This window comes from Patagioenas fasciata, chromosome 18, assembly GCF_037038585.1.
Source record: "Patagioenas fasciata isolate bPatFas1 chromosome 18, bPatFas1.hap1, whole genome shotgun sequence".
Classification (NCBI taxonomy): Eukaryota; Metazoa; Chordata; class Aves; order Columbiformes; family Columbidae; genus Patagioenas; species Patagioenas fasciata.
This window is the reverse complement of record NC_092537.1, coordinates 14,707,119-14,732,444: the sequence shown is the minus strand read 5'-3', so window position 1 is coordinate 14,732,444 and position 25,326 is coordinate 14,707,119. Positions and strand designations below refer to the sequence as shown.

The 25,326-nt window shown below is 43.7% G+C and overlaps 1 protein-coding gene across 2 annotated transcripts in view; it reads left to right on the top strand.

Moving 5' to 3' along the window:
- Positions 1 to 1,228: 1,228 nt before the first annotated feature.
- The window catches only part of MYH10 (myosin heavy chain 10), a 97,252-nt gene continuing 73,154 nt past the window's right edge, over positions 1,229 to 25,326 (top strand). Inside the window, exons 1-3 of one of the 2 annotated variants that reach the window (XM_065852473.1) lie at positions 1,229 to 1,353; positions 3,931 to 4,308; positions 16,538 to 16,694. In XM_065852473.1, the coding sequence (XP_065708545.1) occupies positions 3,964 to 4,308; positions 16,538 to 16,694 (502 nt within the window). In that variant the 5' untranslated portion in view covers positions 1,229 to 1,353; positions 3,931 to 3,963. Of the gene's footprint in view, positions 1,354 to 1,564; positions 1,583 to 3,930; positions 4,309 to 16,537; positions 16,695 to 25,326 lie in introns of those variants that run through there. The other variant, XM_071816423.1, reaches the window with a different exon arrangement.

Here is a 25,326-nt window from a genome sequence, read left to right as displayed (position 1 = left end):
CTGGAGGTTGAACACACTGAGTGTGATGCCTGGGAAGCTCTGAGCCAAGGAGCAAAACATGGGAAAGAGTTTGAAAATAACCCAAGGCCAGCCATGCTGGTGTTGAAGTTCTCCATCTCGAAGTCCTCGGCAGCGGCAGTCATGGGCCAATAGTCCCTGATGTGTTACACTCAAAACCCACCCCGCACCAATTTCCGAAGTCCACATGAGCCCATGAGACTCTGAGAGATGCTGCAAATGGCTTTTCTCTCTTTTTTTTTTTTTTTCCCCATGCTGCAGCCTGTTTCTACCTGCCTGTTCCAGAAAAGCTGCTGTCAAACAGGCAAGGGCTCCAAAAATCATCAGGATTACGTTGAAGGAAGGGGAAAAACACACATGCAAGCACGGGCTGGGGCAGCTGAAGGGCTCCAGCCAGGTCTGCCGAGGGACTGCAGGGCCGGCAGACCCACTCGGCGGGATGCAGAGCCTGGGAGCATGTCGGAGTTGCAGCGAGGGTTGGGTTTTTAATAGTCAGGCTAATTACCCCCGGGAGCAATTACCGAGGGCTGCAGCAGAGCTGCTAGAGCTAGAAGTCTGGAAATCGGGTCCGGGTGCTTTGCTGCTGGCCCGGCCATCCTGTCCAGGGCCTGGAAGGCAGCGACCATCCGGGCCCGCTGAGAGCGTGAAGCGACCCTCAGCGCGGCGCGGGCGGGAGGGAGGGAGGGAGGGGGGAGGGCAGTCCCCGCTCCCAGCGCTCGCGGCCGGGTTTCCCCGTTATCTCTCACGTCGGTGGAAGCCGCCTCGGGGCCTGGGCCTGAAACACCCTTTATCGAACCAAAATACGAGGAGGGAACTGTGGGTGGGTGAAGGGGAAGCGCGCGCGCGCGCCCGCCCCACGCCGCAGCACCGTGCGCACCACCCGCTGCAGCGCCGGGGACGCGCCGCGCCCCCCGCCGGGCGTGCTGCAGCGCGGGTCGGAGCCCACCCCGACAGGCGTGGAGGGCACCCAGTGAGAGGAGCACTGTGTTTGACGGCGGACGGAACTTGCCAATGAGTGCTGAGGAGGCGGGGTGAAGCGGGGAGGCGGGGTTTGGAGGGTAGCGTGTGGAGGTTGCTATGGCCGTGGCTGGAGGGCGGCCTCAGCACGGGCCAATGGGCGAGCAAGCAGCGGCGGACGGACGTGGCAACCGTCCAGTGGAAAAGCGGCAGCCAGCGGCGACGGGGGCGGGACCGGCGGCGGCGGCGAGCGGGGGGCGGAGGGCTCGGTGTGGCGCTAAAGGAGCGCGGAGGGTGGGGGGCGGAGCGGTGCGAGTGCTGAGGAGCCGGGCGGGCGGTGCGAGCTACGGGGCACGGCGGCGGCCGGGCGCTACACAGGTGAGGCGGCGGGACCCGGCTCCCTAGGGCGGGCTGCGGGGGCTCGCCGTGGGCGCGCAGCCGGCCCCGCCCGCGGTGGGGGTGGGGCGGGAACGGCGGGCCCGGCACACAAAGACCCCCTTGTGTGGGCCGCGCCGCCCGGCCCGCCCGCCCGCGCCACCGCATCTCCCCCTTCCCGCCCCCCCCTCCGCCGCATCGCCGCTGCTCCCGCCGCATCGCTGAGGGAAAGGTGGCCATTTTCTCCCCTTCTCGCAGCCTCCGCGCGGGCGGGGCGGCGGCCGGGCGGGGGGCGCGGGGCTGGGGCGGGTTGCGGTGGCGAGGGGGCCGCTCCCGGGCCCCGCCGGGCCGGGCGACCCTGGCCGCCTCCTTTGTCCTTCGGGGCGGCGACGGGGCCTGCGGGCCTGGCGAAGGGGCTCCGCGGCCGCTCCCGCGGGAGGACGGCGAGCATTAGCCCGCGTTGCCCGGGGGCGGTGCGGCTCCTCGGGCTGCCCCTGTCCTTGGAAACGCCCGGGCTGCAGCGAGGGGTGCCGCTCCCCAGCGCCCTGGTGCTCCCCCGCTTTGTGCAGAGGAGCAGAACGCGTGTAGGGTTTTTTTCTTACGTTAGTCGTCTTTTGGGAGCGCTGGATTCCTGCATGATAAATATGCTCATTTGTGTATTTCATTTGAATGCCATTGTGAAGAGGGGAGCCCTGGGCAGAGTGAGCTGCAGCTTGGTTTGCTGCTGCAGAGGGTCTTTTGTGGTGGGCTCTGCGGAATGAAAAGCTAAAGTGGAAAAACGATGCTGAAACTGCCTGTGACCCCTCAATGTTAGGTATATTCCTGAGGAACTGGTATAGGTCGATCTGCATTAATTTCAGTCTTCAACCTTTCATTGTGCTGAGATTAATTTTGTCAAATGAGTTTTATTTGACTTCTGGGTTTCACTGCATCTCAGTTTGCAGAACTGGGACCAAGCTGATGAGAAATGTCTGTCTGTCATACCTGGCCAGGGAGCCTGCAGGGGCCTCAGGCCAAGATCTGTGCATGAAGGCGGCGATGGTGCTTCGTCTTTGTTGGAACATCAGCTGTAGTCCAGCACAGTGGAGACAAACAGCTTTCTGAATTGGGGTTGGAGGCTCAGATATTAAATTTATGGGCTTCTTGAGCCAAATGTAGCATTCCTTGACTAATATCTCAATTTTCCTGGCTGAGGAGTTCAGCTGTCACTTAAGGTGTCTTCTCAACGATTACTTTTTTCTTCATTGAATTTTTCTCTCACAGGTTCTTCTAAAATACTTTGAGTCATCACCTCTTGATTTGAGTTAAACTGTCTCTAGTAAACGGTCTGCTCCTCAAATCTCTGAAGGTTTCAGTGACTTCATGCTTACTATACATTAAAGTTGGATGACATACCCAATGTCCATGCCGTAGATGGAGACACAACTATTGTATTTAATTACGTGTTCTTCAGAGGATGGGAGTGTTGCAGAACTTCCATCAGGGCGCTCCCCGTAGTACAAAAGGTGACAAATGCAGTTTGCGAAACCTTCCTTGCATTTGCAGCTCACCTTTAGGGTACCTGCTGGCAGAGGCTGCCATTAGCTAATGTAACATTCTTCAGCAGAAAAGATCTAGTGTGCGAAAAAAATAAGATCTTTAATGACCGGAGTACTAGATGTCAGCCTTGACCTTCTAGCTCCTCAGGCAGTTACAGATAAAACTGCTTGCTCCAGGAATCCTGGATGCGCCAGCAGTATTAACAGAAGATGCAGTGGCCTCTCTTAGAGGCAGATAAATAAAATGAGTGTGCAGGAGCTCTTGTCAGCAGTTTTTCTTTCCCCTTCAAATTACCTGTGAAGCTGTTGGAAAATGTAACGTCAGTCCTTGCTGTGTCTTGAGCCTCGAGGTACACTTGAAATCTGGAGACATTTTTTTGGAATATGGTAATGTCAGCACTTGCAACAGAAGCAGGCTGGAGGGATGCAAAGTCTTGTGTTTTTCAGGAGGAATATGAGTGAGGTCTGGCTAGCTTAATGGCTTACGGAAACCCCAAGTGTCTCAAGTTTTTGTAGTTGGAAATCTACATGTTTTAAAACATGAAACACATTCTTGCTGCCTTCTGGTTACTGTAGTTAGCTACCCACTGAACATTTTATATCTCTCTTTTTTTAATTATTATTCATTTGAAGTGGAGTTAACTGGCAAACTTTTGTTAAATTTGCCTTTGCTCCCTATTTAGGTACAGAAGACAGATGTGTATTTTTCTTGTAGCTCTCACATTTGTTGCAATGTCTCTCTCTAGTTGTTGCACAATTAGAACCAGTTCATAGCAAGTTTCCTGTACTAAGTCTGGGATTATACTTGACAGATCATTTTAATGTTTATATGGCAGTTGGGTTATTCAGAGGGCTGCTATGTGAATAGGGGCTCTCAGTTGTATAGTGATTTATTTAGGCTATGGAAGAAATTAATGGTGCTTCTTCATCAAGACAAGATACAGATATTATTGATAGTTTATTGAACTGATGCACCGTAGCTCCATTCTTTTCTTTAATAAGAATATGATGTGTAATGTGGTTTTGCTTTTTTGCTTTTCAGGGTAACTGATTGTGGATAGCTTCACTTCCCACAATGGCACAGAGATCTGGGCAGGAAGATCCAGAGAGGTACCTCTTTGTGGACAGGGCTGTGATCTACAACCCTGCCACCCAGGCTGATTGGACTGCTAAGAAGTTGGTGTGGATTCCTTCGGAGCGCCATGGTTTTGAGGCAGCCAGCATCAAAGAGGAAAAAGGGGATGAAGTGTTGGTTGAACTGGCAGAGAATGGAAAGAAAGCGCTGGTCAATAAAGATGATATTCAGAAGATGAATCCTCCCAAGTTCTCTAAAGTGGAAGACATGGCAGAATTAACCTGTTTAAATGAAGCCTCTGTATTGCATAATTTAAAGGATCGGTATTACTCTGGGCTCATCTATGTAAGTACTAATCATTAGATTCATTACCGGTGCTAATTCAGCTGAACTTGGCTGATTACCATTCCTTTACCTATTTAAAATGGAGGGAGCAGGTCTTGTCTCTGATTTTGATAGCCTAAACGCTTTGCGTCCCTAGCATTTAGATTAGTCCAGGGTCTTTTTCCGTGCTCTGTACAGGTTGAAAACTGTCATAAAACAAATAATAAAAATTTCTCCTATGGAAATAATACTGGAAGCATCTTTCAAAAATAGAATGCTAAATAGCAACTCTGGGCGCTTAGCTCATGCCGCTTGTTAGAGCGCTTGCCTCAGACATGCTTAACTGATACAGTGAATAGTATCAAATAACTTGTTTGAGCTGATGAGAGATTACGAAACCTAACTTTGCTGAATTACTGTTTTAATTGCTCATATGAATAAGCATATATCATGTTTTAACTTGCTGTGTATTACAAATGATAATAAGAGGCCGTGCTATGCTGTGCTATGCTGAAGTTGGACAGAGTGCTAGGAATGCAAAATGTCTTTTTGGAATCTAATATCAACTTAGTGGGCCAGGAAAGAATGTGTTAAAGTGCTTAAAATAAAACAATAAGATAAAGCTTTCTTTTTTTCAGTGTATTTGAGGCACTAATTGGAACATCTGGCTTATCACCGTCTTTCTATAGAGTTAGGAATCACTGAGCCATTGATGCTGCTTTTGACCCTGTTCCTCCCTAAACGTGAAATGAGTGTGTGCTGCACAGTTCAGAGCAGCTCCTTGTCCCTTGGCAAACTCCTTGCATAGTGACTTGTTGAGTCAGAGTATCATTCAGAGCTACAAGCAGACTTTAGATCTTAAAAGAAACTGTAACATCTGCTTAAACGCTTGGCACATTTTAATAAATACTACTTCTAAGGCTTAAATCAGTTTTATTTAGTTCCGCTAGTTAGTTGGTTCATTTTCCCCCACCATTTAGGTATTAACGAGGTACCTTTTTTGCTTGGCCCTTAGTAGTATTTGGACTTAGTAAAAATTAAACGCAACTTCAAAATACTCTTTGTGCTTCTTTGTCAGTTTTCTCTGTGTGTTTTTGGTTTTTACCCTTCCACGGAGACCCATACAGCAGAGCTCAGCAAAAAAAAGTTCTGAAATACTTCTTGCAAGCTTATAAGTAAACTAATTGGATCATTAGTAAGGACTGGACTGAAAATTAAAAGTTAACAAATTGATACATCAAAAGTATCCAGTATCTGTAGCAATCATAATGTCAGTTGTTATGAAACTCATTATAGCTATCATAACTGTATTTCATGATGAAGGTTCAAAGCTGAAGGCCTTAAATGTCAAAGCAAGTTCTAGTCCAAGGAACTCATCACTCTTCTATATGTGCAGATGATCCAGTACCGTGTTACTTTGGATGACTGACAAATTTAAAAACGTGCCTTTGAAAGGGTGGCTTGTCATATATGTGGAGTTTAAGTGGTATCCTATAGGTCACCTACCTTTTTTTTTTTTTTTACTCCCCCAGCCCTGCTCCACTTCCCAAAAGGTGCTTTCTGCTTGTTCTTTAACTGTTGAGGCAGACTCTAAAATCTGGTTCCTTGGCACTGAGATACTGCTGTCACATAGGAGGATTAGTACATCAGTATATTACTGATGATCTCCCGCCTCCTAGCTGAAAGAAGTTGGTTGGGATCAAGAAGCTAATGGATTTGCTGGCCTTAGATGGAGGTCTGAGGTACAGGAACATTGCTGGAGGATGCTGCTATTACCAAGAATTATGTTTCTGTGCAGCTGTAATAATGAATTCTTCTTTGAAATTAAAATTCAGCTTTTTTTTTTTTTTTTTGGGGTAGGGGGAAGGCAGTTGTGAGTGCTGGTAGAGCAGCGGCTGAATGCTGGTAGAGGTCAGTAGGCCACAGAGCGAAACTTCACCCACAACTTGAGCTGGCAGGGATTTTTGTGCGGTTCTCTCAGGGATCCCTGTGCACCTTGCCGGTGACTTTGTCACGGCTGCTGCCGGCTGCATGGCCCAGAGCAGCTGCCATTGCTTGTGAAAACTGCTGATGTTCGCTTGATGGAGAGAAAGGAGCCAAAGTTGACTGAGCTGAACATGCGAATCTTGGTAGTTTGGCCATGACAGGGCTTGGCTAAAGCTGTGTTTTGATTTTCAGATTGTACTCTCATAATCAAACTGAAATCTTATATTTTGGTGTTGGTCTCAAGCAGTTAAGATGGAGATGGTTTTAAACTAAAGGAGGGAGATTCAGGCTGGGTGTGAAGAAGAAGTTGTTACCCTGAGGGTGGTGAGAGCCTGGCCCAGGTTGGCCAGAGAGGTGGTGGCTGAACCATCCCTGGAGACATCCCAGGCCAGGCTGGACGGGGCTCTGAGCAACCTGAGCTGGTGAAGATGTCCCTGCTCATGGCAGGGGGGGAACTGGGGGAGCTGGGAGGGTCCCTCCAACTGAAACTATTCTGTGTTTCTGTGATTATCTTTTTGTTTCCTTTGACTCCCAATCAGCAGCATGCAGTGTTGCCTTTCTAGGAAGCAGAAGATGAAAGTCTGTCAACTGAAGTAGTTACATGTTTCTTTTCAATCCCTAGAAAGAAAACAAGCTGAGGGATTTGTTGGGTGGGTCCAGTCATCAGTCTGTAATACGCCTCTTCAAGATGACAGTACTGGAGGAACAAGGCAGGTTGACTAAAGCCAGCTAGCACCAGTGGGCATGACCTGGGCACTGGTGCTCATTTCATCAAGAAGAGTTTCATGTAACATCTAAGTAGGGATGGCAAGGAGTTTCTAGCATTCCTAATGTCTGCCAAGTGGTGTGATCTTGGCCTCCAAGTTACATTATTACTGTGCTGTGGGAGGTGAACACAAATGGAGAATGTGGAAGACTGGTGGCTTGTAAAAGTATGATGTCTGTGCTCGGTCCTGGTTTTATTTCTGGTCTGCTCATGACAGCACAGAAGATGAAAGGTAGCAGGACTTGTGTAGAACTACTGGGAAGAATATTTTTGAGTGTGAACTATAGTGATCTCAGTTTTGTTTTTACAATGAAATGACTTTTGGACATGAAATATCTTCATTTCTTGCTCCACTTTTAACATCATCTGTTCTGCTTCTGATGTCACTGTTGCCACAGGGTTTATTAGGAGTGTAAGTGAAGAATATGTTAAAGTTATTTCCTGGAGAAGCAAATTCTCTTGAGGTCTATGATATACATTCACCCCTGAGAACAGGTAAATCTATCATTATGACTTCTTGCACTTGGACTTTTCTCCTTAGCCCATCAATGACTAAGCACGATCCTGCAGAATCTCAGCATCCCTGATATTATCTCTGTTCACATTTGAGGCTTGGTTTTCATCACATGTTGGTTCTGTGGATGTGCAGCTGCCTGCAGTATTTTTTTTTTTCATTACTTCTACCTTTGGTAGGAGTTTTCACTCATCCCTGTGTTTCATAGCTGAATTTTTCCAAATTTTTTGCATTTCTAGGGATAGCAGCATTTCTTGTGGCAGGGGTGTATCATTTGATACTCTAAATTGCTGCCTCATGTTTTGCTGTAGTTGCAGCTTGTCATGGGTCTTGGTTACCTTAAATCCTTATGAACTATCGGTTCTTTGGCTTCATATAAAAAAATGACTCTTCTGCCTGCACCGCTTTAGAGTGATCAGCTTTAACACTAGTTGTAGTGTGTAATTAGTAATACCTGTAATGGCTGTAGATCAGAAACTGGAGGTAGTTCATTGTACAGGTACCCGGCAGGAATACCCAAAGGCTTGAGAGGTCCTTTGAGGACTTGGAAAAAACATGATTTATCTCAGACTAGTTTTGTGGTGGTTCTTGAATATCCTTATACCATGATGAGCTGAGTTCCAGGTATCTTTCCGGGAGTGTTAAGAAAGGAGGCAAGTTGTCTGAGGTTTTGGGTCACTAAAGTCTGTAGCTTCAGTGAGGAAGCATCTTTATTTTTACAAGACCTGCATGAAAAAGTGCCTCTGTGAAGGCTTCTAGATATCAGCCCTAGATTTTGGGTTCTGCTGAAGCCATGTGAACTAAATTTGATTTTTTGGGAGGACCGAAATAATCTTTTAATTAGACAATGAAATGGAGCCATACGCTGGAAAGAGTGGATGGTAAGGGTCCATCAGCCTTAAATGCTGTGAAGTTCTCAAGACCACTGCTGCCTTAATACTTTGTGACAAGCCATGATGGACAAGATTACTGCTCCACTAATTCTCCTTGTCACTGCTTTGTGAGGTTTCTCATGAATGAGCTTCCAAAGTCTTCCTGGCCCAATATGGCATTTGAACATAGGAAATCACTGACTGATTTTTAACCGACTGTGCTGTAAGCCGGAGAGGTTCAGGAGCAGCTTTGCTCATGCTCAGAGGTCTGGGTGTGCTGTTGCTGGGGGTGTGTGAAGCCCAGCTGAAGAAGTGACTGTTGCTGTCCCCTTCAGCTGGAGCCCTGGGGAAAGTGGGACACTTGAAATGGCTCTTTGGTTTTGGTGGGAAGGGACGGGAGTGGCAGGGGAGGTGATAAACAAGGAGGTGGATTTAGTCTGAAAATAAAGTGGTGGGAGGGCAAATGCTGTGCTTGACGGTACTTAGGAGCTTTGATAGAGAGCTACAAATGAGGTCTGAAAGCTGCAGAATTTTTGTGTAGGAAGAGGCATTTTTTCCATCCTGAGCTCGCTGCGCTTCAACATCAATAACGAATTAGCTTCAGTATCTATTCAGAAAGCTTGTCAGTTATGTCCAATATTAGGCTCAAAGTTCACTACCAAATTTGACTCACATGGATGATCTGATCTGAAGGAAAGAACTGGTTTGGTTTGGTTTTTAATATTTAGTTTCTTACTATTTTGTTTTCTGTCCACTTGGAAGAGAGAGCCCTGGGGTTGCTGGCTGGTTAGTGTGCAGTGGGAGGTCCTTGTCTTTCACTTCAGAGCAAGGGGATTCTTTATTTTTATTATTTTTTTTTAACTCTGAAAGTCAATTTTGCTATATGCTATACTGCTTATAGAACTGCAGAAAACTAAGTGGTCAGGGTGTTCCTGATCACTCTAACTAGCGTTTCCATGTTTGTTAGGTAACATTCTGGATATGACTTTCTTAGCATTTTGAATTTTTAAGTCTATTAAAAGCATTTCAGTTAATTAAAATGCAGGTAGTTGTGTAGATCAGGAATGTAAATGCCTCATTCCTACTTAAATGGAAAGCAACTTTTTTTTGGAGTTGCAGACACTGTTTGGAATTGGAATGAGTACACTAATGACAGTTAATATTTTGAAGTTGGGGCTAGGTGACACTTCTTTCAGCAATTTAAAGCTCTGCTTTTGTGTCAGTACCTCTTTTGATGGCAAGGAAGACCCTTCTAGTTCCCTTTTAAAGTGTATTTTAAATGTTTATACATTCCTACATAATCTACTAATGAATGTCAAAACATAACCTTATGCTCATCTTGTTAACAGAAACATTTTGTTTAACCAAAATGTGTTTCTCCAAGTGCAACTGGCGAACACTCAATAGTGTGGATCCTGCATAGTTTGACACACCTTAGTGATTTTCCAGAAAAATGTAACATCTGAGTACGATGCAGTAAGCTGGGATGAAGGAATTGCTCTCAAACATAGAGTGTAACTAAACTACAGTAAAAACAAAGATATTAAAAATCCTATGTGCTTTATAAAAATCTATTTTAAAAAATGTTACTGTAGTCACATCTCTTCTAGTCGCAGCTTTCCTGCGGGAAATCTATTGCCCACAGTTGATTATATGTAGCTTACTGATAGCCCCATAAATCATCGCAATTACTATTAACTGCTCAGCCTCAGTCAAAAGGATTAAAATGAATAGAATTTCTCAAATGCTTGACTTCTATTAACCCACGTCAGTATCTAGATGGCTTCTTGCCTTGTTGTGACTGTATGAGAGGTGTTCCCCCGGTGCTGCTGGGGAGCCCGTGACCTGAGCTCTGCTCAGCCAGAAGGTTCCAGGGGAGGACACGTTGTGTAAGAGGTGTGCAAGTTGTAGGTGAGGTCAGGTTAGAGATGACTTGCTTTGCTGTTCCTGGAGAAAGGACAAAGGAATGGTGAAACACGCCTGAGGAAAAGGTTAGGTTGGACTTCAAAGTCCTCCTGACTCCAGTCAACAATGCATTATCTTTCCTGCGCATTCCTTCACCTTTTTTTATAGGAAAGACTTTTTCAAAAGGTTTGAAAACTGTTCATGTAAGGCTGAGAGCTCCTGGAACCTTGCTGCAGATTATTGCTCTCTCTGTATATCCCTGCTGGGTTTTCTTTTGGCTAGTAAAGAAAAAAGCACACTCACTCTTGTGCAATTAAAAATACTTCAGCAGATATTTTTTTGTAATTACAAGTATTATCTCTATAATTGGTCTGCAGCCCTTTGCTACTTTCATATTTTTTTATGTACTTTCCATTTTGTTGGGGCAGAAGAGGGAAAACCAAGGAAATCTGTTGTAGTCCCCCATTTCAGAGCCTGCTGTTGGTGGAAGCTCTTAGGAAACCGCACTTGAGGCGTTGTCTATAAGCTGGTTCTGCTCTTGAGCTGCTGCCTCCTCTGAGGCCTGAGCATAACCTAGAACGATCTGTGGTATTATATAAGCTTCTGTGTTCTAATTGCTTTAATTTTCCTGCTGGTCCACTTGGGAATGTTTCACATCATTGAGGGTGGTATTAAAAGAACTCTTAAGAAATGCAGTTTGTTCCTCAGTTTAATCTTAGCCCAAACCAGTCATTGGATCTAGTACTTAACATATGGCAGAAGAAATCCAAGGGTTCAAATTGTATGACCTGGTTAGACACAATATCTTGGTTTTTAAATTAACTTTGATTTTGGAAGACTCATAAGTGTGATCAAATTGAGAGTTCTGTGTAGGGTTTTACTTTGTTAGAAATGTCTGAGGGCTTTAAGGGAAGCCAATCAATGCCCTCCTCACTCTCAGGCAAGCAGAGGTATCCAAAAATGCATATTCTTGTCAAATATTCTGTCTCTATAAAAAAATGGTAGCTTAGCAGTGCAAAAAGGTGCAATACTTTGAATTAAGGATTCCTGCACAAGCCCTCGGTGGAACGCACCCTTGTGCAGGCCACCCCTTGAGCTGTGTGCCGCACAGGAGTCCAGGGCAGCCCATTGCAAGCTGTCTGCAGAGCTGTTCGACTGCCACATGCAGCTCTACAGGAGCCTCATGAAGGGATATTAATACCTTTCTGGCCCCGGTGCAAGCAAAGATCATGTTTTCTGTCTCGGACGTTGCTGCGCCTGGAGCAGCTGGGCTGGCTGGGCATGGGGACACCAAGCCGGGCCTGACCCTCGCTGGGAGGGGGTGAGCGGACTGAACAGGGCTGGGACCCACGCTGCTCATCTCGTGGTGGGTTTACTTTCTCTAAACATATAACCTGAAGGCTATAGATGTGAAAATACAGTACTGGTGAACCTCCTCTCTTCACTGCTAGCTGTAGAAAACATTTATAGCCATGTCTTCTAATGTTTGGGCTGTGCTTTTTCATTAATAACTTGTGTATGTGTTGCGCTCCTTTCCTTTCTCTTTCTCATGCACAGATTTTACTCTTCACTTGCCCTGAGGCGGTGGCTTTTGTCCCCCAACCTTGGGCAGAGACAGGTTCCCAGCAGGCTCCTGAGCCTTGTTGGCACCCATAACGTTAGAGTCATGGCTGCCAAAAGGACTTCATGTTTGGGGTTTGTTTTTTTTTGTCTACCATATTGGGCTGGACAGAGATATCTGGGATAATTTCTGGGTTCCAGTCTTGAGTGTGCCCTGCTCAGGGGCGTCCGTGGGCCAACTGGGTGGCGGCTGGGGATGAACTGCTGCACAAAGCGGAGAAACGTCCTGCCCCAGGTCACTGCTTTCCTCCCTGCTGGAGCTGATAAGCTCCGTGCCCTTCTGTAAGACTTGAGTTTAGAATTGGGTAACTGCTTTATTTAGAGGTAAAAGATAGTACAGGAGAAAACTGTGCCAAGCTTGGAGGACTTAATAGGTCTTGGAGTGTGTAAGGTGGGTCCATAACCTTAGGAAGTGAAACCAGAAAAGAAAAATGTGATAATGATGCAATTTATCAATTTGGAGAATGTGCTCTACCACATTAGTATGTGGGATAGTGCTTAAAATTGGTATTGCTTTCTAGGCTGGAAACTACTGGTCTACTTTAGTGCTGGAGTTAGGTTCTGGTTGGACTCTATGATCATGAGGGTCTCTGCCAACCAAAATGATTCTATGTTTCTATATTTCAGGTAAAAGTAGGAGATACTTAGATATTTAGATGTTTACTTCAACTTAATTATTTAGGTAGTAATAGAGTAAGTCTGTCACTTTCTATATTTGAAGAACTAGAGGGAAATGTTGAACCTCGATACTCAGGTGATGTAAACTGATGGTTAAAATTCCAGAAGTTTACCTGCATCTTGCTGATGCACTCTGAAGTGATGCTTTAAAGATGCCTTTTGATGTTGCAGCAGGAGGATCCAACCCAACAGTAATGACAGCATATTACTCGATACAAGAACTGTAAAGCTGAGCTATTAATCTGAGGAGCTGTACAAGGCTTTTGACACTGATACCATCATATGTGTACACACAGTGAAGGTTTGATGTAGTTTTAAGGGAAGACAGGTCATGAAAACCTTTCTTGCTCTTCAGTCCACACTCCAAATTTAGTGCCTTAGATTCCCGTGTGCTTTCACCTGGAAATAACGCACTCTTTATTTGCTAGTACTTCACTTACATATACTTCTTTCTCAGGTTGCTTACTGCTAGGAATATAATGTAGTTTTCAAGTAGGCCAGTGTCAGGAACCTGAACTCTGCAGTCTGGCATAGCTTACCCAAATCCAAATTACTAAATGATATACTACTGGATGAAGGCTTGTAAGCGTCTGGAAACATTCAAACTCCACAATTAGTGTCCTGAAGGAGAGTTTGTATAACAAACCTCTGTCAGAGCACTGCTTTACTGTTTTATTTGTCTCTGGAGCCTTGCCTAGAGAGCGTGCGTTCCAACATGCTTTATTGCTGTTGGTTGATATTGTCTGCATCCTGTTCCTCAGGAAAGCAGAACTGTGTGTGTTTCAAGCTTGTTTGCAGCTGATCCCATGATCTCGAGGTGAATAAGCATATTTTCTTGCCCTTAAGTTCTTAATGTACATATCTGTCTCTGTCAGCTGAAAAATTAATGAAGTCTGGTTCTGCATCCAGAGGTGTAGTTACTGTAGCTCTTCTGTGCTTGTTCCTAAAAAATATCTGAGATCTGACAGTTCCAGCGGAACAGAGGAAGCACAAGGCATCACTGCCCCTTTGGTGTGTCTGGAAGCTCTGGGCATCTCTAACAGTTGCACCGTAATATTCATTAAGTAGGGTGTCCATTTGTAAGGCAGGTGTACAAGTATTCCCTTTAATTCTTTTTGTGGCTGGTCACCAAGAAGCTTTTCAAGGTGTGTAAAACAATCTCAGACTACTTTTTGTGTCTTTGGTTTGCATGCGAGAAAGCCCACACCTCCAGTCTGCTGTCTTATATATAATAATATATTTGTACTGTGAGACCTGCAGTTATAAAATAGCTGTATAAAAATTTTTGTATCACTTACCTCCATCCCAATTAAATTTGACTCAAACACAGAAGAGATGCTTTTATTATATGCCTACCATCCATGAAAACAAACCACCAATATATTCCTGTGTTAAATGTTGCTTTCTGCAATAGATGGTGGTCAGGAAATTGGGGAGCCTCGTGGAAGGACTTGGCTCCATCTTCCTTTGAATAAATGAAGGCTGTACGAGTCTGGGGATATTTTGAAGACAGTGTGATTTTTAAATTCTGCAGGGAAATGATGGGAGGGTGAACTGAGAGACTGTTGCGCAGGAAATGAAGATGCTGGAGTTCAAGGTGCTGCATGTCAAGAACTGTCATGACACTGACTTAATGGTCAGGGATAAAAGCCTATCCTTTAGATCTAGTTTCAAATAAAAGAACCCCAGCACTGGTGAAATGGCAGAATTTTGTGCTTCATAACTTCCAATATGGCCCTGTTCAATGTAGAGCCTCTTAAATTAGACCTTTTCATTTGCTCAGGACACTTGCTGGTCGTCCTCTAGATTGACTGAGTTATGGCTGCGTCTAGCTGGACTTGGCTTATTCTGATCATTCCAGGTTCACTGATGGTCTGATCGCTGCATCAGAAGACAGTCTAGAAAGGCTTCCAGGTTAAGTATCATCAGCAGCAGAAGTCTGAAGGGTTATTAAGTTTGTTTTCATAAATTATTAGTTCTTTATGTAGCTAAATAGTAATGATGTTTACTCCATCTGTGTTGGGGGAATAAACAAAAGATGCCAAGGCAATGGGGGAGAAGGGAAGGATAATCTTCAAACAGCTGTTGTCATCCTAGGAGTAGCTCTGAAGATTTTTCTTACTTAGCAGATGGGTTTATTCATGTCTAGGGAAGGGCGGTATCACTGGGGGGAAAACAAACAAAAACTTTGAGCCTGAAAGGACCAAGACAACTGGTAAAAGTTTTAGATGAATTTGCAGAGAAATAAAGGTGATGCTCTTGAAAGAGGGTGACTCTGTAACTACTGTATACAGCAATACCCTGACAGCTTAACCATCAGTCACTGGTTTGGGAGGTCCTGTCTACAGTGAGATACAGAACAGCAACCTGTCGAGTTCAGTGCGTGAAAAACAGAGCAGGGCTCAGAGGTTCTGCTGGATGAGAGTCCGGAGTCATCCTGGAGGAAGAGGTCTGCTGGCTTGGGCAGATGTTCATGCCATTGTACTGGTCAGAGGGTGTGTTGATCTGGAAGTGGACCTTGGTGGTGTGAATTCTTTAGCTTGGGACCGTATCTCCTCTGCAGGTAGCAATAAACAAGTTGTTTTTTTCATTAGACTTGGCCATAGTGGAGGAACAAGCGTGGGTACTGGTCAGTGACTTTGAGCTGGTCATCACACAACGGGCTTGGGGAATGTGTGCCTTTCTTCTAGTTATCCTTATTGGAAGACTAACAAGGAAATTGGGCTTGTGGTAGTTCCCGATGCCTTCATGTCACTTGTGGTAATTGTAGGTGAATGTGGGTGACCTCAATTGAGCAAAACCGGGAGGACGACTGGCTAGGAACGTAGATCCTGTGTTTATCAGTTAATGAGTGCCTTGATCAGCTGAACCACCCTACTAAAGCCACTGTCCTGCCTTCCCTTTCCCTAACAGTAATACTAGTAGCCATGAAAGAGTTTGGTCAGGGAACTGATTCTATTACCAACCAGGTATTTTTGAAATTTATCTTCAGTAGTATCCAGCTAGGTTAGTGAGCCCCACTGCAGTGCTGGTCCAGCTCTGGGTCCTCAGCATAGGACACACATGGACCTGCTGGAGAGGGGCCAGAGGAGCCCCGGAAATGACCCGAGGCTGGAACAGCTCTGCTGGGGGACAGGCTGAGAGAGCTGGGGTGTTCAGGTGGAGAAGAGAAGCTCTGGGGAGACCTTAGTACAGCCTTTCTGGACTTAAAAGGGGCTGATAAGAAAGATGGGGACAGACTTTTGAGCAGGGCCTGTTGTGACAAGACAAGGGGTGATGGTTTCAAACTAAAAAAGGAGATTTGAGGCTGGACAAGAGGAAGAAATTGTTGGCCCTGAGGGTGGTGAGAGCCTGGCCCAGGTTGGCCAGAGAGGTGGTGGATGAACCATCCCTGGAGACATCCCAGGCCAGGCTGGACGGGGCTCTGAGCAACCTGAGCTGGTGAAGATGTCCCTGCTCATGGCAGGGGGGGCACTGGGGAGCTGGGAAGGTCCCCACACTGTTCTGTCATTCTGTGATTCTAAGGGCAGCAACGCTGGAAAGAGGGACAATGGTAGGAACATGAAGCTGGGGAGGAGCTGTGCGTTTGCCAACAGGCCATGTGAATTTTGAGTTAATGACTGATAAGCTGGTTTTTGTGTTGGGCTCAGGTGACTTGTTAACATGTATAAAAAGTAATTTAAAGATGAACTTAACCAGTGACCAAAGAGCCTTTTAAGAGAACTAGAAACGAACACTTTGAATATGGTGTATACTTTGAGTTGCTCAACCAAAAGGAAATTTTATTCTAAGATTAATATTATAGAACCTGTGGAAAAAAAAAAAATCTGCTCTTCGTGGCTCTATTTCAATACTGTTTACTAACAGAAACATTTTTGTTGTTGTTTTGTTTTTTTTTTTTTTTTTAAGACCTATTCAGGGCTGTTCTGCGTAGTTATAAACCCTTACAAGAACCTCCCGATTTATTCAGAGAACATTATTGAGATGTACAGAGGGAAGAAGCGCCATGAAATGCCACCGCACATTTATGCAATATCTGAATCTGCATATAGGTGCATGCTACAAGGTAAGAATTAGTTACATGTTACTTGACAGTTGTAGGCAATTCTTTGTAATGTACGTAACACAAAGGAGCATCATTATTCAGCTATATAGTAATTTCTTACACAATTTGAATATTTTTCTAACATTTAAAGGGGGAGGGGGGAAAGACTTTCTTATATAGAACCTTAAATTTCCAGGATAGAACGCTGTACTTTTTTCTTAAAAACAGACATTTATGTAAAAAATGTTAGTGCACTGGCTTGGAATGAAGTAAGAATGAAAAAGTGTGATGGAAAAGGAGAAGCTGAAGTATGTTAATGACTTGTCTCTCTAATGCTATAAAAACGTTGGTGTTTTGGCAGCTGACGAATACTCTGAAGTGACAATGAACCAATGGTGTGTTTGAGTTCACAAAGAGGGCAGGGAATGCTTAACCTTGAGTATTGTTTTTTTTCTCCAAACTGGTCTAGGCCATGTCTGTAGGAGAACAGAGAGTAAGTTTATGGTGGGCACATGCTTTGAATTTTGGCTTTAAGGCTATGCTGGACAAATATGAAAACTGTGAATCTGACTTCGTATATTTTGTGGGGGGGGAAAAACCAAAACAATGTCCTCTTGATCAGAACAATAGCCTCTAATAGCTCAGATCAGATGACCCCTATTAACAAATATACATGGAATAATAGAGTAAACTTAAAGATTACTTTAAGGAGTTTATTCCTAGCAGTCTCATGTGGTTTGTGGAGAAGGGCTTCCCCCTCAAAAAACACAATGTCTTCTGAAATTCTCTCAAGAACTTTTCAAAAGTTCTTTAGCCAAATGTCCTCTAATAATGTCAATCAATGTCAGTAGTTGTCGCACTTCAAGTCCTCTATGTTTGTTCACGTGCCATGCTAGTATTGATTTATATCTCTGGAGATCTTGATACATGGACAAATTTCGCTGATTTTGGAAGATGAAATGAAGAAGCAATTTCACAGGATGGATATGTTTGGTTACTGTCTTGTTTTCTTGCCATACTCGTATATGGAAGTTTACATTTTCTGTCAAACCTCTGTGCTTGCTTTCATTTTGTTTTAGATAGTCTGAATTATTTTCATTTGAAAGAACAATGCTGTAGATTGGAATAAGAATAGATGAAAACTATGCAACAGCATTCACTTATTAGGGAATAACTTGCTGAAGGTTAATGAAACCTGTGTTTCTAGTGCCCTTCACCAATGTGGAGCTACTCCTTGTTTATTTAGAAGGACTGATGAGAATTTGTTTCAAGGGGGGTGAGCGGAGGGGTCTGGCAGTGATGCTGCTGGTGCTGCTCCTTCTGGATGGGATCTGATGCAGACAGGACCATTTCAGGGAACTGAATTTAAGTCTCCATATACATAAAAATTGCAATTACAACAACTAAGGTTTTCTCGTCATTCTAGCATCGAATAATACTTGTCTGTTATTACAATATTCAACTTATTTCCTGATTATCCGTTGAAACACAAGGTCAGCTACTCTCTGCCTAGAGCTACCAGCTTTCCCTGCCAGCCAAGTATTTAACGTAATGCACAAAATGTCCTTTATCTCCTAACTGTTATAGCTTTCAGTCTTTAAGTAATGAAACAGAAAACGTGTATCGAACTTTTGGCTGGTAGAAATGGGCCTCTAAGCAGGAACTAGCTGTTGTTAATTCCGGTGCTTTGGATTAAGTCAGAGGTCTCTGCCTTAACCGAGATGCTTTTGCTGGTAAGTTACTCACACAGAGTTATAAAACTGTTGAGCAGTTTGTTTCCATGTTCGTGCCCGTAGCTGCTTTGGGAGGCAGAGCTGGGACGGTGGCAAGCAGGGTAGGTGGGATCAGGTTTTCCAGTATTATTGTAAGTCACACTATTGCTATTACAGCATCTTCAGAGGTTTCTTTTGATATGAATGACTCCTGTGTGTCCAGTATTTGACATCTAAAGTTTAATTATTAGGATTCAAATCTGAAATTGAAAGAATAGGAAAGCATTTCCTTTGGATAATATGATGATACCCGTATAGAAATATTTTAGCTGCTGATTTAGGTCAAGGAAAGTGGTTGACTGTATTTTCCTTGCCTGTTCAGTAGTATTTTGTTCAGTATGATCATGTTTACTTTCTTTGTAGCTGATCATAAACTACTAATTTTCGGAGTGTTGGTGATATGTGTTCGTACTGATTAACAGGAGACCTGCACTTGAGCTGTGACTCTGAGCAACTCGATTGCTTAAAACACGATTTTCTGTGCTGGTCATCTGGCTCAGTTGTGTGAAGTGTTACTCAGTATCTTAATGCTTTCACACCTTTGATTCAGCGTATGAATGATTAGAGATTGACTTCAAGTTTCTGCTAATCTGAAGTTTTGTATGTTTAATATTTGTGCTTAAACAAAGAAATACAGATTTCTGGTTTGGGTTATGCAAACCAAAGGTTTTGTGGCTGGCAGAAACAAATAGTGCATGTGCATCTCAGTAGTTATTCCTTGTCTTAAACATTGCTGGAATTAGCAGAAGCTGTCCCAAGAAAGTGGGATGTCAGAGCTGGCCTCAGTGGCCGGTTTGCTGCTGGGGCAGCTGCGTGCACTGCAGATTTGAGGCAAGTTTCGCAAAGAAAAGCAAACCTCAGTGGTTGCTTGGTTTCCTCAGTGCTGCAAGACTTGCAGTACACACGGAGTGTGAACGCAGCCTTATTAAAAACAAGGAAGACTTTGGGTGCATTCTGGTTATGACAGTCAGGATTTCTCTTCAGGAAAAGCCTCATTACTCCGTGCCTTGACCTCAGAAGATAATAACATGCAATTCAGCTTTACATACTGGATTTCCCCTCTCTCTCCCCTGGTAATTATTTTTCAAAGTAGTGTGGTAGTAGGGTGTTACTTCACAGGTGGTTTAGTGGATTTCTCCTGTGTTTTCTCTTCATTTTCCTAATGTTATGTTGAAGCAGTAAGTACATGTAACCATGGGGCTTCTGGGCACACTGAAATTCTTTAACCCTGGACAGAAATCAAATGCATAAATGCGCAGGGCTGGTGTGGGCGTGCTCCGCAAACAACGCCAGCCTGAGCTTTTCACGGCTACTGGACACTTGACGTGGTCGTAAGGAACTGGTGTCCTAATCCCTGTGACAACAGTGACCTTAATTCTCTTCGGTAATACCATTTGCAAGACTTGCTAGTGTTCTTCTGTACTGCTAGAAGTTATAGGCAGTGAGCAGAAAAGGTTTTGACAGGGACTAGCATTTTCTTTAATAAAACTAAGTCTAACAGTTCATCTCTGACTATTTTTACGAGCCAGGGAGATTTGATTGCATGAAAGCAGGGCTAACAGATTTTATTCTCTAGTGCTTTTACCACGCTTGGCTTTCTCTTCTCCCTGCTCCCTCCTGTTCTCCCACTGTGATTCCAGAGGAAGTGCAACACTATTATGCCTGTTTATTCATTGACTCTTAAAAGTGCTTTGGAGGAAATATTAAGGAAAACTTCTTTGCTTTTTGTTGCCAAGGACCAGCTTGCCTGCTAATATTACTCTTGTATAATTATGCTTAGTCTCTCCTTTCTATCCTGTTTCCCTGAGGACGTCTTGATGAGCACTGAATTAGCGCTGGTATTTTAGGACTGCCTTTAATCCTGTTGCAGAGAAGGTTTATCGGAAACAGCGTAATACGTGAAGGGAACACTTGGTGTTGGAGAAGCCGATACTGCCTACAGATGCAATGCTTGTCTATTTAAAAACATTGTATTGATCTAGATTTTTAGTTAATCTCGAGTCCTCCCTTTGGGGATGTGGTGGTTTTAGGTTGTTGGTGGGTTTTTTGTTTGTTTTCTTAAAGATATGGAAGATAATAATTAAAACTAGGAGATGACAGCTTTTTTCTTTAAAGCTCTGTTAAATCTTAAAATGGAAGAGGAAGAAGTTTCTCTGAGACTAAAAAGCCTGGGAGTGATGATGAACAGTCTCTGTGAAGAGTATATAGAACCTGGCTTATGTGCAATTAATGTTCTTGATATTTTCCTTACATCTTGACTTATGGAAATATCCCTCAAGCTTTTTAACAAGTTACAAAGTTCAGGATGGCCAGTGTAAGCAGGAGTAGCTGCTGGGTAAACGTAATTTGAAGGATTTTTAGGTCTCCTCGTTGATACACTGTGATTTCTGTTTTCACTTTGTCTGGTCAGGCTGCTGTGGAATATAAATGCTGAGGTGACAATAATATTAACATCAAAATTGGTTTGTACACCAATAGGAAGGTGATATGCAGTGGTCTTAGTGGCTGATTGGAGGAAAAGAGGCCCTTGAAGCAAGAAATGAAGTAGAAAAAGCTGAAATCCATCAAGCTGAAACAGTCATCTACCTCATTATGTTTGCATTTGAAGTAAAATGAGAAATGCTTCTGTCAGCTCAGCCTATTGTGCAATATTTCTTCTCCTCAGTCTTACTCTTCCCATCTGACTCTTGGTGTTAAATCTGTGTGCTTCAGTGACTGGGAAATTATTTTCACAGTTCAGATTATTGCACCTTGTTAAACCATCTCTGACTGGGCTCAGGAGCAACTCCTCACTGAACAAACTCAGCTGAACTTAGGTCCTGGAACTGGATTTCTACTGTGTCTTTCTTCAACTTCTTGTTGCTGTTGGAAGAGTTTTAGTACGTTAGTGCTTGTGAGCACAGCTCCTAAGCCTTGGCTTCCTCTGTGTAAGAATGTGTTTGGATCCCTGCTCTTTACTGGTGGTCAACTTCAGGCTTACAAACTTAATTGTACGTAATGATATTTACAATAAACAACTTTTTTTCTTAAGCCTCAGTTACTTAGAGGTGTTCCTTGGAGTGGTTGACTTACTTCTTGAAGTCACAAAAAAAAAATTAACTTTATCGTATTTAAAAATGAGACAGGAATAACGTTTCATAGAGAATTCTTCATTTCTTCGGTGCCTCGCCTGTTTTCTCCCACTTGTGAAGTGTTGCAGCAGATGAGCCCTTTCCATGCTCTCTCTAATTGATATTCTGACCAATTAGTGATGGTTTTAATTTTAAAACTTGCTGTGCAAGCTGGCCTCACACTGAATTGTGCCTGTGCTAGCCTACAGACAGGAATTCAAGTCTAAGTGCATCCAACTTATGAAATCATTCATGAGATGAATCACTTAGTGTGTATTACTCAGCCAACACGTGCTTCTACTCTGAAGCTGTAGTTTAATTCAAACTCCATTTATTTCTAAGTAGTTGTGAAATGGATAACTCACTTCTGCTTGGCTTCAGCCTTCAGACAACATACATCAAGCCATTATTGCTTGTGCAACAAGAACTTGAGTGTATTCTAACCTGAGAGCACCCTGCCCTGGAACAGCACTGAGTGTTGCGTGGTTTGCACACAACTGATTTTGTTGGTCGTTCTGCATTCCTCAGCGGTGCTGAACCAGGAGCTGACGTTGGCTGTAGCTGGTGCTGATAGGAATTGCAGTAGCTCCTCTTTTCTCCCACTTGACTTAGATTTCCTTGCTATATTCTGGCAAGGAAGCAGCAAGAAGTCGGAGCCGTTTTTAACACTTAGCAAGTGGAGAGAAGTGATGAGGGGCTGGCGGTGTTCTGCTCTTTGTCTTCAGTAACCCAAGGCTCGTGTCACCAGCATGGTTGTCAACGTATATCTCAGTATGTATGTCTAGGTTCCTAACTAGGAATTACAATATCATCCTTCCACTTGTCCACACTCGATGCTTTCAGGTATTTGGCTGCTTAGGTCCTACTTTGTGTACCTTTCTCAGGGGTTCAGAGTTGCAAGGGGTTGTGCACCCCTAGTACGCTGTTTGATAAAGCAGGGTGAAGAAAAGCTCATGGCTTTCTGAATACTCCAGGATGTTAAAATTCTTTTTATTCTAGGGTTTTTTTCAGAGTGATGGTAAAGCTATTGTATGATGTATAGGTGGAAAAAGCAGGAAAAAAGTGTGACTACCTCTTCCTATGTGTGCCTGCTATGAAATTGCTTGGGGAAGTTCTCAGGTGGGGAATGAAACATGAGGGAATCACCCTCAAACTGAGGGGATGGTAAATAGAAAAATGGTGGTAGCAAACTGCAAGAAACAAGTTCTTAAGCTCAGAGCTGGAATAGCTGAATAACTGTGCTGTATGTGAACATTAGGCACAAACCACTTGGTACCAGAGCACCCAGATGTTATAATGGCTGCTGGGTGTCGGCTTTTTGAGATTCCTTTTCAGATACGGAAACAGGAAGAGCAGTATGCCCATGATCAATGATAAATATGTTGGTAGGAACTGTTCCAAAGTATAAAACTAGCCTTCACAGGAACATACATACATGTATCATTGCACAGAAAGACTTCACGTGGCTTTTGGAAAGAAAGGTTGTGCCTTGCAAATGTGGTGAGCTGAGCCTGTATGAGCAAGGGAGAGCTGTCTGGTATGGCTTTCCAAAAGTGATGTAAGGATTCTAACCAGAGGCTCTGAAATAACTGCAATGTGAAGAAGGACCTTCCTATACATAAAGAGCTGGTTACAGAGTGATCCATCTTGTCCATTGTTTTCTGCTTTTACTCTTTGGCAGGGCTACTGCTGAAAACCCTGTGGAACTCGTGCTTGTGTTCATGCTTCTCGTATATACACCTCTTGTCTGGAAAACAGAAGAGGTGGCAAGGAGATGCTTGGCTTATATTGTTACCCAGGGTAGCAGAAATGGGAGCCTGGTGTGAGGATAAAGCAGTGTGTGAGATTGTTCTCCCCAGGACAACACGTCTGCAATGGCAAACCTCAGTAATTTTGGAGCTGTTGCTGCTTCAGTAGGAGTTGCAGGGCACAAAACAGATGTGTGGAAATCCAAATTCAGTGTTGAGCAATGGTTGTAAATCAGGTAGAAAATGTGGAGAGTAACTGGAAAAAGCAACAAACCAGGAAATACTTTTGCCTTACAATATGTTTTATATACAATTCTGTGCACAGATCTGGCTTTTCCCTGCTTTGGGTGAAGGGGAAATGTGACAGGAAAACATTCAAAGAACAACTGAAACTATCAAAACTGTATTCAGCATGGAAATAATAATTCAGGTCAGATATAAGAAATCTAAAGCTGAAGTGGCAGAGGGAGAGGGAACAATGACCCTCTGCTCCCACCCCATCCTTTCCTGTTCAAGAACAAAGGGTCATTACTTGGAATTTACAAGTGACATGTTCAAAACAACAAAAAGAAGCAATTTTAACAGCATAGCTAAACTGTGGCAGTCTGTGCCTTGGGATATAATGGGTACTGAAAGCCTATGCTTGTCCAAAAAAGCAATTTGAGGAATTAATGAACTTAAAGTTTGAGGGCGATGGATCAGGAAGTTGCAGGAGAATTCACTGGCTATGGGGATAGTGTTGTAGGGGATCGTCTCTACCTGCTGATACTGATCCGGATTGTGTGTGGTCTGTCTTGCTCTATCAGTGAGTTTACTTTTGCTACCTGCATATAAAAGTGCATGTGGATTAAATGCTGAGAGTCTGTGTCTGCGTGGGACGGGCGGGTTTGGTCCGTGGGTGCCTCACAGGGATCTGGAGAGGCCCGTGGGACTACTAGAACTACAGCACAGCTGTCAGTTCACTATGACTGTACAGAAATCATCAGTCTTTATTGGGGTAGTTTCTCTAAGTTTTATTTCTTACGACACTGAAGTGTTAAACTGGCCCAGAAAGGCAACTGGTGAAATATAATTATATCTCTTCTCAAGGCAGTGGTTGTTCATGGTTACATTCAGCGTCTCAAATGAAATAGATTTAAAAGATGAGGTTAAGTTTTTCTCCACAAAACCACAGGGAAACGTTGCCTTTAGTACAGGAGTACATTCGCGGTAGTTATTGCCTCAAAAATTCATGCAGTTACTAACTTACTCTTTCTCGTATCCTTGATTTTCACGTCTCTTATTGAAGATTAAGACTCGAAGAAAGGGGCTGGTGAGGTGCTGGAAGTGGGTGGAGAGAGGTTGGATTAATAGTTGGTGGAGAGACGCTCTTCCTGTTCCCCTCCTGCCCTCCATATGGAGATACTGCCTCTACGTAGGATAATATACACCAGATTTTTAGAGAGAAGCAGCATTAAGCTATGCTAAAAAAAAAAAAAAACAAACACCAATGAAAACCATTTTGTAAACAATTATTGTTGATGCCCATTTCTGATAGGGAAGGGTTGCTTTAATCATCAGCAGATACAGTGAAACTATGAGGTGAGTGTTAGTGCTTTGTACTTCCAGGAACAAACGTTTGTGTCGGGTCTGTGTGCTCGGGAAACAGAGAAGGGGATTTTGAGATTTCCCTCCTGTCAATAGCATAAGGAATATATGATGCTCATGTTCAGAACAATGGCAAAGAGGAGAAGAAAATGCTTGTGTATGTGTACAAATACCTGTAAGTAAAAGCTCTTTTGAGCTTATAAAAATGAAGGTCAATGTCTTTCTTCCAAAGGATAGGAAATCTGAATATACCTGTGGTTTTTCTTTAAAAGCTGGATGGATATATATTGTGCAATTTCAAGTTATTTGTTGAAATAGCTTGAGAACTTAGTGGTGATTTAGGCACAAGAGGGCAGGGGAAGTGTGCTGTTTGTCTTCTGAATTTTTGAATTTCTTTAAAAACCATTAGGAATCAAACATAAGGGAAATCTGTATT